Consider the following 14,444-nt stretch of genomic DNA (forward strand, 5'->3'; position numbering starts at 1 on the left):
TTTGATTCCCGTCAACCAGGAAGAGCTCAAACGTGGCTTATATTGATTTGATAAATCCACAGCTAAACTCAACTTGTCCACTCCCCCCCCACCCCCACCCCCCCGGTGTACACCTGCTGCAGCAGCTGACCTCGGCTGGACATGCCCTGGACTGGACAGGTGTACACGATTTAGCACACACAGCGAACATCAGTGGGAATAACCGGGACAAACGCACCGTATAAACAACCGGCACTTATTCTGACAATCTCACAACTGAAGGGTAACTGCACTGTTGCTCCCCCTGAGGTTTCTTCCTACTGCAAGCTACTAATAAGACACGTTAGCCCCTAGCTAGCTAACGGGTCTGACCCTTTAGCCGAGCGGTTAGTGACGTCGCCTTGTGGTGCAGTACACCACGTATCGAATCCCGCACCGGGCAAGAACATAACCGGTTACATTGGTGGCAGCGGTGGGATCCGGAAGTGTGCAGATCCTCAGAAGTCTCTTCGGAGCGCGGGAATAACAAAGCGCGAGGGCGCGCTTCCGGGGAGGCTGACGAATGTAAACTACTAATAAAACACGTTAGCCCCTAGCTAACGGGTCTGACTCTCTAGCCGAGCGGTTAGTGATGTCGCCTTGTGGTGCAGGACATACCGTATCGAATCCCGCACCGGGCAAGAACATAACCGGTCATACTAGTGTTTCTCCCTGTTAAAGGTTTTTAGGGAGTTGTTCCTTATCCGATGAGAGGGCCTAAGGACAGGCTGCTTTGTTGCTGTAAAGGCCACTGAGGCAAATGTGTAATTTGGGATATTGGGCTATACAAATAAAGATGGCTTGACTTTGTGTCTAGTCAGTACCGACGCGTAACGTAGTGGACTGAAGCAATGAACTCCTCACTGTGCTGACCAGTCTCCCCCACAGCGCCTACACGGACCAGAATGCACTGCGTATAGAGAATTCGGGGGACAGCCAAGAACCGCCGCAGCCGGGACGCGAACCCGGGGCTGCCCCACCACGGGCCCCAGTCGAGTAGAAGGTCCGACCCGTTAGCCAAGGGCCAGCGAGTCTACTCGTCCGTGGTCGTGACATGTGTAAACCTCTGTGTCGCCATCCGTAAAGCCTTTGCCGGTGTGGCGGGACGTCATTCCCATCAAAGGAAACACAGCCTAGCCAAAGAAGAAGAGCGAGGACGTGCTACACATGCGGGTGAGAGGTGGCGCTTCCCCATTGGTCGGACGGACGACTTGGAGTTTCCCCATTGGTCGTTGCTCCTTTCAAAATGAATCGGCGCGAATGGCTTCCTGTTGCGTCATCAGCGGTTCACGGAAGCAGTGTCAAAACAGCCGCTTTTTAATTTAGCCGCGCAAAATCAGCCGTTTAATAAACGTGGTCGGGGTCCAGCCTTAAACCAGCTTTCAACCTAGTCTTGTTGAATAGTGTGGTTAGAGCGGAGCATTGGAAACCCTGCAAGGCTGCAGTTTTACTGGCCGCCAAATGACGTCACGACGCGTCACTTGGAGGCTGTAAAACTGTTTCACTGCCCCCAGAGCTGCAGAAAGGAACTGCAGATGTTATATATATATATATATATATATATATGTGTGTGTGTGTGTGTGTGTGTGTGTGTGTGTGTGTGTGTGTGTGTGCTATCACTGTCGCAGATAGACAGAAATAAGGCTGGGATATTTTCCCTTTAACACCAGAAAGACCGGGATTTCACTCCTACCTAAAACGACCATGCACGGGTTTTAAACTCTATATTCTGTCAAGATAAATACCCAGCTGAGATATTAATGCATTACATATGTTAGTATGTCTGTTAGGAAACTAACTCACACCAAAATTAACATTTTAATAACTTTAATACTATTTTTAAACAATTTAAAATAGCCGCTGTCCAACGCCTGTAAATACTGCAGCGCCTCGGTGGGAGTCATGGTGCGTCTGTAACCAGACATGTTGGACATCATCACACATCAAGTTTAGACTATTTCTCTCCACTGGGGAGCGCTAGTGTGTTTCTAGGACACAGCAACGAACTTCACGAAGGAAATGACGCACGACGCACACCATCCCTCGCAAATTACGAGGCGGTCATTTTGACCACTGATGGTCGTTTTAGGTAGATCTGTAATATTCTCTAGACTATAATAGCCCGTTTGGCTATAAGGCTGATGTGATACAAGCACTCCTATTGGCTGTTAAGTTAGCTGCGAGCTGATTGGTCCATCTGACGCATGAGGACGCAGGGGGGCCACATAATCGTCAGTCTGTGTTCAGCCCTCAGACGAGTCGCCACTGCGGAGCTAGCTAGCTAGCGACTGTATGAGTGTAACCGTCACCACTGAAATAAAGACACCGAACTATAAAGTCGTCGTCGGATCCCTCCATACAGACAGAAAGTCAGACAGATCTTATACCTTTTTTGTGCACTTGATATAAACTCATTTAAATGCAAATATGTGCAGTTTTAGCAGAATCCAGGGAGCGGCAGGTCTGTATCTTTTTACCCCCCCCCCCAAAAAAGTTATTAAACTTTGAAAATCCAAAACGGTCATAAGGACCGCCTTGAGTCGAACAATTGTTTAATGTGTAACCGTATTAAAATAAAAATAGCAAATCAAAATACATAAGAGCTGACTTTATGATGCTCAAAAAAGTAGCTACAGGGACAATTTCCCCATGTACTTCATGAGACGTGTTGCAGTTTGTTATTTCCCATCTCTGCATGTAAATCATTAATTTCTTATTTTATTTATTTTACTACTTATTGGTCCCCGTGGGGAAATTGCACCCGGGGACCGACTCCAGCTGGTCTCGCCATGCCTCGGTCAGGGGCACAGACAGCAGTACTGACCCTAACATGCAGGTCTTTTTGATGGTGGGGGAAACCGGAGCACCCGGAGAAATCCCACCGCAGACACGGGGAGAACACGCAAACTCCACACAGAGGAAACCTGAGATGACCTCCCAAGGTTGGACAATCCCGGGGTTCGAACCCAGCACCTTCTTGCTGTGAGGCCACAGTGCTAAGCACTGGGCCACCGTGCTTGTTTCAAATCGTGGTAAATTATGATGCTGTTTAAGATGCATGAATGTATCACCAGAAACAAGGCTAGCATTACAACAATTTATTTATGCACACAAATCAATAGATACACAAAATGGAATCAATTTATGCAGTCAGTTGTGTTCACTGATATTATAATATATATGTTTTTATATATACACACGCACACATACGTAATCATGAACAACACAAATCAAATGATGTAAACTTCTGCTGTATTTTCTCCAGAGTAACCACAAGGTGCAAAATGTACCAAAAAAAGGGGACTAACAAGTTCATACACTGAGATAAAGGTGGGTCTACATACAGCTCTGAATTCACCTGGTGTCTGTCCAGTGTCGGCCCCTCCGATTAACGCACACCCACTAGTTTTACAGACCTCTTTCCACACAGCCCTCGAAATGTGTTTGAGACCACTAGAAACTTCCTCCATGACAGTCACCTGAAGCCAGATGAGGTTACCGACATGACGAGCCACAACAGCGAGAGATCGAACCAACTGGACTCTTTTTAAGCTGTTAACATGCGATACAAATGATACAATAATTCACTTTAAAAATACATCTCAAGTCTATGAGATATATCTACATTTTGGAAGTTCGTTGCCGGGTGGGAAAACAACGTTGTGTGTACCAAGAAACAAAGAAGTCCAGCAGCAGCACACCAGCACAGGACCAGGGAATGGTCTACGATCTGAAGGGGTAAGTTTGCGCTTTGCAGTTTCAGGGTAGGCATTACAGTCACAGACACTTTCCATTTAAGACTTTGCACAACAATACAATAAAACATCTAGAGTAAAGGGGGAGGGGGGATTATTGCCCTGCTCTCTTGCTGAGGTGGCTGGTGTTTTTTTTTTTTGGGGGGGGGGCATGAAAATGGGAATGAGATGAGTTGGAAGAACAGGCGATAAAGCAGGAGATGGCGGCAGGGTGGTGCTAGACATCATCAGTCTCAGTGGCCCCTGTGATGCAAAGTTTGTTTTCTAAGGTGAATTAGAAGGAATGGAGGGTTTCAGAATGACACCCCCCCCCTCTCCAACGCCTCGCTAATGCCCCCCTTAGTGGCGAGCGGTAGACTCTCTCGGGTAAAACTCGGCCAGCGTGCTCTGAGGAATCCTCTTCAGCATCTCTTTGGGGAAGATTCGCAGCAGCTGCCAGCCGATGTCCAGGGTCTCGTACACGGTCCTGTTGTCATACGGGCCTGCACACATGGCGAGAGAGCAAAGGGAGGCGATTAGAGCAACACGTAAAGGCAGATGGGACTGTGATGCGTGCATGTACCTTAGCTTTAAATACCACCACTGTATCACATACTGTATGTGTCTACAGAGCATGTAACCTGCAGCCGAGTCAACACTCACCCTTAAACTGTGACCTCACACACCGTCTAGTCAGGATGAGACCAGCATCTAGGAACATAAACTGTGACCTCACACACCGTCTCGTCAGGATGAGACCAGCATCTAGGAACATAAACTGACCTCACACACCGTCTTGTCAGGATGAGACCAGCATCTAGGAACATAAACTGACCTCACACACCGTCTTGTCAGGATGAGACCAGCATCTAGGAACATAAACTGTGACCTCACACACCGTCTAGTCAGGATCAAACCAGCTTCTAGAAACACAAACTGTGACCTCACACACCGTCTTGTCAGGATGAGACCAGCATCTAGGAACATAAACTGTGACCTCACACACCGTCTTGTCAGGATGAGACCAGCATCTAGGAACATAAACTGTGACCTCACACACCGTCTCGTCAGGATGAGACCAGCATCTAGGAACATAAACTGTGACCTCACACACCGTCTCGTCAGGATGAGACCAGCATCTAGGAACATAAACTATGACCTCACACACCATCTCGTCAGGATCAGACCAGCATCTAGGAACATAAACTGTGACCTCACACAACATCTCGCCAGGATAAGACCAGCATCTAGGAACATAAACTGTGACCTCACACACCGTCTCGTCAGGATGAGACCAGCATCTAGGAACATAAACTGTGACCTCACACACCGTCTCGTCAGGATGAGACCAGCATCTAGGTACATAAACTGTGACCTCACACACACCGTCTAGTCAGGATGAGACCAGCATCTAGGAACATAAACTGTGACCTCACACACCATCTCGTCAGGATGAGACCAGCATCTAGGAACATAAACTGTGACCTCACACACCGTCTCGCCAGGATGAGACCAGCATCTAGGAACATAAACTGTGACCTCACACACCGTCTCGTCAGGATGAGACCAGCATCTAGGAACATAAACTGTGACCTCACACACCATCTCGTCAGGATGAGACCAGCATCTAGGAACATAAACTGTGACCTCACACACCATCTAGTCAGGATGAGACCAGCATCTAGGAACATAAACTATGACCTCACACACCATCTCGTCAGGATGAGACCAGCATCTAGGAACATAAACTGTGACCTCACACACCATCTCGTCAGGATGAGACCAGCATCTAGGAACATAAACTGTGACCTCACACACCGTCTAGTCAGGATCAGACCAGCATCTAGGAACATAAACTGTGACCTCACACACCATCTCGCCAGGATGAGACCAGCATCTAGGAACATCAACTGTGACCTCACACACCGTCTTGTCAGGATGAGACCAGCATCTAGGAACATAAACTGTGACCTCACACACCGTCTTGTCAGGATGAGACCAGCATCTAGGAACCTAGGAACATAAACTGACCTCACACACCGTCTAGTCAGGATGAGACCAGCATCTAGGAACATAAACTGTGACCTCACACACCATCTCATCAGGATGAGACCAGCATCTAGGAACATAAACTGTGACCTCACACACCGTCTCGTCAGGATGAGACCAGCATCTAGGAACATAAACTATGACCTCACACACCGTCTCGTCAGGATCAGACCAGCATCTAGGAACATAAACTATGACCTCACACACCATCTCATCAGGATCAGACCAGCATCTAGGAACATAAACTGTGACCTCACACAACATCTCGCCAGGATCAGACCAGCATCTAGAAACATAAACTGTGACCTCACACACCGTCTAGTCAGGATGAGACCAGCATCTAGGAACATAAACTGTGACCTCACACACCATCTCATCAGGATCAGACCAGCATCTAGGAACATAAACTGTGACCTCACACACCGTCTCGTCAGGATGAGACCAGCATCTAGGAACATAAACTATGACCTCACACACCGTCTCGTCAGGATCAGACCAGCATCTAGGAACATAAACTGTGACCTCACACACCGTCTCGTCAGGATGAGACCAGCATCTAGGAACATAAACTGTGACCTCACACACCGTCTCGTCAGGATGAGACCAGCATCTAGGAACATAAACTGTGACCTCACACACCGTCTCGTCAGGATGAGACCAGCATCTAGGAACATAAACTGTGACCTCACACACCGTCTCGTCAGGATGAGACCAGCATCTAGGAACATAAACTGTGACCTCACACACCGTCTCGTCAGGATGAGACCAGCATCTAGGAACATAAACTGTGACCTCACACACCGTCTCGTCAGGATGAGACCAGCATCTAGGAACATAAACTATGACCTCACACACCATCTCGTCAGGATCAGACCAGCATCTAGGAACATAAACTGTGACCTCACACAACATCTCGCCAGGATAAGACCAGCATCTAGGAACATAAACTGTGACCTCACACACCGTCTCGTCAGGATGAGACCAGCATCTAGGAACATAAACTGTGACCTCACACACCGTCTCGTCAGGATGAGACCAGCATCTAGGTACATAAACTGTGACCTCACACACACCGTCTAGTCAGGATGAGACCAGCATCTAGGAACATAAACTGTGACCTCACACACCATCTCGTCAGGATGAGACCAGCATCTAGGAACATAAACTGTGACCTCACACACCGTCTCGCCAGGATGAGACCAGCATCTAGGAACATAAACTGTGACCTCACACACCGTCTCGTCAGGATGAGACCAGCATCTAGGAACATAAACTGTGACCTCACACACCATCTCGTCAGGATGAGACCAGCATCTAGGAACATAAACTGTGACCTCACACACCATCTAGTCAGGATGAGACCAGCATCTAGGAACATAAACTATGACCTCACACACCATCTCGTCAGGATGAGACCAGCATCTAGGAACATAAACTGTGACCTCACACACCATCTCGTCAGGATGAGACCAGCATCTAGGAACATAAACTGTGACCTCACACACCGTCTAGTCAGGATCAGACCAGCATCTAGGAACATAAACTGTGACCTCACACACCATCTCGCCAGGATGAGACCAGCATCTAGGAACATCAACTGTGACCTCACACACCGTCTTGTCAGGATGAGACCAGCATCTAGGAACATAAACTGTGACCTCACACACCGTCTTGTCAGGATGAGACCAGCATCTAGGAACCTAGGAACATAAACTGACCTCACACACCGTCTAGTCAGGATGAGACCAGCATCTAGGAACATAAACTGTGACCTCACACACCATCTCATCAGGATGAGACCAGCATCTAGGAACATAAACTGTGACCTCACACACCGTCTCGTCAGGATGAGACCAGCATCTAGGAACATAAACTATGACCTCACACACCGTCTCGTCAGGATCAGACCAGCATCTAGGAACATAAACTATGACCTCACACACCATCTCATCAGGATCAGACCAGCATCTAGGAACATAAACTGTGACCTCACACAACATCTCGCCAGGATCAGACCAGCATCTAGAAACATAAACTGTGACCTCACACACCGTCTAGTCAGGATGAGACCAGCATCTAGGAACATAAACTGTGACCTCACACACCATCTCATCAGGATCAGACCAGCATCTAGGAACATAAACTGTGACCTCACACACCGTCTCGTCAGGATGAGACCAGCATCTAGGAACATAAACTATGACCTCACACACCGTCTCGTCAGGATCAGACCAGCATCTAGGAACATAAACTGTGACCTCACACACCGTCTCGTCAGGATGAGACCAGCATCTAGGAACATAAACTGTGACCTCACACACCGTCTCGTCAGGATGAGACCAGCATCTAGGAACATAAACTGTGACCTCACACACCGTCTCGTCAGGATGAGACCAGCATCTAGGAACATAAACTGTGACCTCACACACCGTCTCGTCAGGATGAGACCAGCATCTAGGAACATAAACTGTGACCTCACACACCGTCTCGCCAGGATGAGACCAGCATCTAGGAACATAAACTGTGACCTCACACACCGTCTCGTCAGGATGAGACCAGCATCTAGGAACATAAACTGTGACCTCACACACCATCTCGCCAGGATGAGACCAGCATCTAGGAACATAAACTGTGACCTCACACACCATCTCGCCAGGATGAGACCAGCATCTAGGAACAAGCTTACATGCCACACACAGCACAGTACGTCCAAGAGTAAACAAAGCCAGGTGGGCCATTTGCTATTCACTCACATTAAAGGGGGAAAAAAGGAAAAAAATAGTGGCATTTAATAGTAAAAGTTGCATCGCAGACTGCCTACAGTGATCAGCCCCTGGTCAGAAGCCACCGGAGGAGTCACTCTCATACCGACGCAGCATTTTAGGTCATCTGATTCCTGTCGTTAACAGTCTGCTTAAAGGGATCATTCTGAGTCTTTCTTAATGAGAAATAAAAAAAATTAAACCAAGGTATTTCAGGAAATCTAATGACAGAACATTTTATTTTTTTCGTTTACTCCCAGGATAATAAACAGCGCCACCTCCTCTCCAAAATCTGAAAATCTGCCTCTGAAACGACCAGACAGCCTAGTAACAGAGGCTAGCGTTCATTTCTAGGTCTCGGCCTACTGTTATTAAACACGAACTGTACACAGTGCTAACACATTACTTTTTCTGCCCCAGTTGTACTTGGTCAATCACCCCACTCTTCCGAGCCGTCCCGGTCTCTGCTCCACCCCCTCTGCTGATCCGGGGAGGGCTGCAGACTACCACATGCCTCCTCCCATACATGTGGAATCACCAGCTGCTTCTTTTCACCTGACAGTGAGGAGTTTCACCAGGGGGACGTAGCGCGTGGGAGGTTCACGCTATTCCCCCCAGTTCCCCCCTTCCCCCTGAACAGGCGCCCCGACCGACCAGAGGAGGCACTAGTGCAGCGACCAGGACACATACCCACATCCGGCTTACCAGCCTCAGACACGGCCAATTGCGTCTGTGGGGACGCCCGACCAAGCCAGAGGTAACACGGGGATTCGAACCAGCGAGCCCCATGTTGGTAGGAAAATATTATATGTATTATATTTATGATACGTTTCTAATTAATTTTCCACCTTCTCTTACTGTGGGGACTGTCCTTAGGTGACACTGCAACACTACAAAAACAAAAGCAACACTTTGTGCGACCCCGAGAAAGAGCCATCGCCTCCTGCAGGAAGTAAACCACTGCAGTTCTCAAACCCGCCGAGAAATAATCAGATATTGTGAAGAAATAAAAGGTGAGTCCAGGGTGGAATATCTGCCAGGGTCAACACAGCAATAATACCTCCTGGAGGGACTTAAAGAACCACTTGGTAGAGCACAGCGATGCCACACAAAGGTTTAAAACCCTCATTTGAGCAGAAATGTTTTGGTCGGTTTTCCGGCGATTTGTAACCTCTCCATACGGGTCTTAACCTTGTGAGATATGACAACATACGTGAAAAGGAAAAAAAAAACATGAATAAGATTAATCAATATGCTGCCATAACACTACAAGTCTCTCCCATCAAGGTCAACAGCTCTGGTGTGCAGGTCAGAAATGTGACGCGTGCAGAAAACCACAGCGGTGAGAACACGTTTTCAGCTCGGATGGAGGAGGGCTCCGCATGGCAACCCGCCACAAAGGCGAGCCTGCAAACACCGCACGAGAAGATCGAGTCACACACAAAACGCCACAGCAGCGGCGTGTGTCAATGACCCGGGCCAAGAGACCGCCAACGCCCTCGACTCCTCCGTGTAAAAAAACCTACCAACACTTATTCCTGACAACATCCTGCCCTGCCCTGCCCCACCCCCTATGAAAGCCCCGCTTTAACCTTTACCCCCCCCCCCATCAGAGAGCCGTGTCTCAGCAGTGGAGAGTCAAAAGCTTCTGTTTTTTTAGGATTTTTACATTTCTGTTGTCTCTAGACTTTTTTCACCACCGTCACGGAACCGCCCCAAAGTCTAAATGTGGTCTTCTTACTTTGTTATTGTTTTTGTTTTTTTGGCAGAGGGGGGGGGGGGTCTCCCTTTTCTCTCCCCAATTGTACTTGGCCAATAACCACTCTTCTGAGCCGCCCTGGTCTCTGCTCCACCCCCTCTGCTGATCCGGGGAGGGCTGCAGACTACCACATGCCTCCTCCCATACACATGGAGTCACCAGCCACTTCTTTTCACCTGACAGTGAGGAGTTTCACCAGGTGGACGTAGCGCGTGGGAGGATCACGCTATTCCCCCCAGTTCCCCCTCCCCCCCGAACAGGTGCCCTGACCGACCAGAACAGGCGCTAGTGCAGCGACCAGGACACATACCCACACCCGGCTTCCCACCCGCAGACACGGCCAATTGTGTCAGTAGGGACGCCCAACCAAGCCAGAGGTAACACAGGGGTTCGAACCGGCGATCCCTGTGTTGGTAGGAAACAGAATAGACCACTATGCTACCCGGACGCCCTGTTATTGTTATCTCAACTGGTTATTTGCATAAAAACACACTATTCAATTGATTGGGAAATAAATGATTGTATGAGTGAAATTAACTGTGTCAAGTCAATTTGTATAGCCCGACCGGACTATACTATATATATATATATATATATATAGTATAGCCCGGTCGGACTATACTATATATATATTTTTATTTTTTTTATTGGTGTGTGTATGTGTATGTGGGGGGGGGCAACAACAACCAGCTGCAGAGCAGCAGTGGACTGCAGCTCCGCTCAGCTCACGTTAGAGAATGTAATTAATATTTTCCTCATTAATGATGTATTATTTCGCCACCTGCAACCCATCCGCTAGTAGTCAGAGCACCTGGTTAAAGTTAGCTACCTAGCAGCAAGCAGCTTGCCCTGAGTAGCAGCTGAGAAGACGCGCACCGTTGTAGTCCATGCTCGGTTCAGTATGTCCTTTGCGAGACAATACATAAATTATATATAAAATTCCTTTCATCTCAGGTGTCCCAGGGTAGAGCTCTGTTCGTCCCAACCCATTTTCTATCGTCCCCGGGACACCGTTAGTCTCGAACCCTGCTGTGGGGATTGTCTTATGGCTTCTTACCCTGAGCGATGAAATTCTTTTCAAACTTCTGCAGGAACTCTAGGTACAGCAGATCATCAGACGTCAGGGCCTCCTCTCCCACCACAGCTTTCATGGCCTGCACGTCCTTACCGATGGCGTAGCAAGCGTACTGGCAAAGTATGGGAGAGGTGGGAAAGTGTGATTTAGAAATAAGTGAGGGTGCTTTGTCAAGTCGATCAACTTTAATGCAGACACAACACAATAGCCCACAACTTATGGGCTGATACTGAGCCCATGTTATACGAGAATATTTTGGCCGAAACACTCTGGCCGATCATCACCAACTGTCCATGTTGTAGTCATTCTGAGCATTAGTCTCTATTCGATGTGTGCAACTGAATAATTCACAGACAGTAGAAGGAAAATTCACCAATTTTCAACCTTAACCACCATCTAACAGGGAATATGGAAAACATCTGCAGCCGTTCTTGATTGCTTCTGTATCTCTGGGGCAACAGTAAAATTTTGGGTTTATTTTCTATCCGCTAAGCTTGGGTTTCTAATTGCTACTCTAATCTACTGTAAACAACATTAAAAAACACATCCTCGTTCTCTCGGCGAAGCTACATTTCCGATGGTGGAAATTACGTCCCATAACACTAACTCAGATGATTTTAAAGACGATATGTCAGAAATTTGCACGCAATGCCTTATGGTACATATCGGCACTGTGGGGAAGACTGTGAGCAAGAGAGAACATTGATTTTTCCATCAATACAGTATGCAGTGAGGATTAAGCACATGCACAAAATCATTGGCTAAATGTTCCTTTAGTGGTTGCTATGGCTTGAATCTGCGTGAGCTTGGCTTCACAGAATATTAGCCAAGGAAACCAGATGGAAAGTTACCAGCTGGTTGGAGACGTCAGCGTGGTCCTTCCTGGTCATGCCCTCACCGATGGCAGACTTCATTAGACGAGACAGGGAGGGCAGCACATTGATGGGTGGGTAGATCTGAAAGGAAGGCATATGTAATGGTTTCAAATGGGTCTCAGCACCACTGTAGTGGATGTGGATAGGGCATAGAAGGAGGCAACTCTCAACGACTGTTTTAAGGCATTCATTGGCTCTGCAGAAGACAAACACAACACATTTTTGGTATCTCTTCTGCACCTCTGCTCCTCATCAATGCAATACGGCACTGTGAGGGGAAGGCGGAAGCTATGGAAGCACAGGAGGTACAGAAGGACTGACATGAAGCAACATCATTTCCGCAGGGAATATTAATAACCGTAAATTAAAATAATAACTCAATAAGACAAAACTCACAAATACATTAACAGAATTATTAAATGATAAATAAATTCAAAAAAGCTCATAGGAAATAAAGAGAATTAATTAAGAGCATTTTTTTACACACAGAACTGAAGGGGCTAAAGATTGAATGCAATCAGCTGTCTTTTATCTTTGTTTCTCACAGAGACCAAGTACACCACAGTACTTGCCGCAAATATACCAGCATTCTACAATGTTTATCCCTGTAAACATCGGAGACACTGACCAGAAATAATTATCACCATCAGAAAGACATGCATGTTAGGGTTAACACTCCTCCTGCCTGTGCCCCTGACCGAGGCATGGCAAGAACACCTGGAGCTGGTCCGCGGGCGCTGCACAGCGGCTGCCCACTGCTCCTAGCTACATGGCTGCCCACTGCTCCTAGCTACATGGCTGCCCACTGTTTCCAGTATGTGTGTTGGGATGGGTTAAATGCAGAGGATGAATCAGAATCAGAAACAATTTGTCATTTCATTTGATGCACTTGCCCAGAGTAAATTAATTTCCCCATGTGGATTAATAAAGTACATATTATATATGAAATTCACAATTAAAATTAATAATGCAATAATAACAATACTTTGCAAATTTTACCCAATGGCAAGTAGGGTTGGGCGATATGTCAAAATTTTCCTATCGGCCACTATCGGCCCAACAACCAGCACTTGCCTATATATTCATGTACGCTGGCCATTTTCAGCAAATGCAATCATGGAACATCTCATGAAAAAGAACACAAAATCCCCTATTTGGGATTATTTTTGATTTAAACCGACACAACCAGCAGGCTGAAGGACCTACATTAAGTTATTTTTTCATCTTTGCAAACGAATAGTGCCGATGTTCTGAAGATTTATGCTGCCTTTTCGAAAAATGCTACCGTAGTGCGAATCAACAGCAGTCTAACTTTAACTCCGCCTAACCATGGACACAACCGCAAGGTACAGAACACCGGCAAAAGAACTGTCTTGTAGTCACTGCGGTTTTGAGAAAGACTCGTCGGAAATCCGTGCAACAGGAACGTGCATATGGTCCAACTCTAACTGCCAGTTCCTATTGGCGCACGCTTTGAATTGCGCTTCACTGGTTAAGTATTTATCAAGTTGAACTTTCGAGGAGGCAAATTAGCAAAATAAAAGGACAAAACTCAAGTAAAAATTAAAAACAACCACCGATTGGACTCAGCCAATTGTTGATATGTGTCCAATCGCCCAAGCCTAATGGCAGTTAGCTTAAAGTATACAAGCTACAGGACATGATCTAAAAATGTTTTCTGATCAGAATCAATGTTTTATTCAAACAAGGATTTTATCACTCCAGCAACCTCACCTTTTTTCCTTTTACACCAATTAACATTTACATCGCACATAAAAGTTTAAATATTTTGGTTTTGAGCAGGAAATACTGGGATTAAAAGAACATTTATCCACACCAGGTGGCTAGCCCGGAGGGGATTGTGCTTTTGGTCACATGTGTGTGTGGGTTTGTGTGTGTCAGTCCGCAGCTAATCTCACAAACTACCGGACCTATCGGCCTAAAAATGTTTTTGTGCCGTTGTACAGCTATATGATGAAGAACCGCTCGTGGCTGCACCGATTCAGAACCTTCAGAAAACGTTTGTTCTCACTATCGCCGCTCCCTCTCTTCAGCCACTCTCTAGCTTACCCGACCAACACTGCTCTCTGTCGAAGACTGGCAGTTCTGAAAGTCATCCTCCATGGCTGTCATTCTTTGGACGGTGGAGTTTTTGGACTGTGTTTCACTGGG

At 47.0% G+C, this 14,444-nt stretch overlaps 1 protein-coding gene across 1 annotated transcript in view; it reads right to left on the reverse strand.

Annotated features, from left to right (window-relative positions):
• Positions 1 to 3,106: 3,106 nt before the first annotated feature.
• Positions 3,107 to 14,444, reverse strand: part of atp6v1ba (ATPase, H+ transporting, lysosomal, V1 subunit B, member a) — a 60,898-nt gene continuing 49,560 nt past the window's right edge. Inside the window, exons 12-14 of the mRNA XM_056291545.1 lie at positions 12,249 to 12,353; positions 11,380 to 11,509; positions 3,107 to 4,255 (exon numbers count right to left, since the gene is read on the reverse strand). Of these exons, the coding sequence (XP_056147520.1) occupies positions 4,113 to 4,255; positions 11,380 to 11,509; positions 12,249 to 12,353 (378 nt within the window). The 3' untranslated portion in view covers positions 3,107 to 4,112. The remainder of the gene's footprint in view (positions 4,256 to 11,379; positions 11,510 to 12,248; positions 12,354 to 14,444) is intronic.

The sequence above is a fragment of the Lampris incognitus genome, chromosome 13 (genome assembly GCF_029633865.1).
Source record: "Lampris incognitus isolate fLamInc1 chromosome 13, fLamInc1.hap2, whole genome shotgun sequence".
Lineage (NCBI taxonomy): Eukaryota > Metazoa > Chordata > Actinopteri > Lampriformes > Lampridae > Lampris > Lampris incognitus.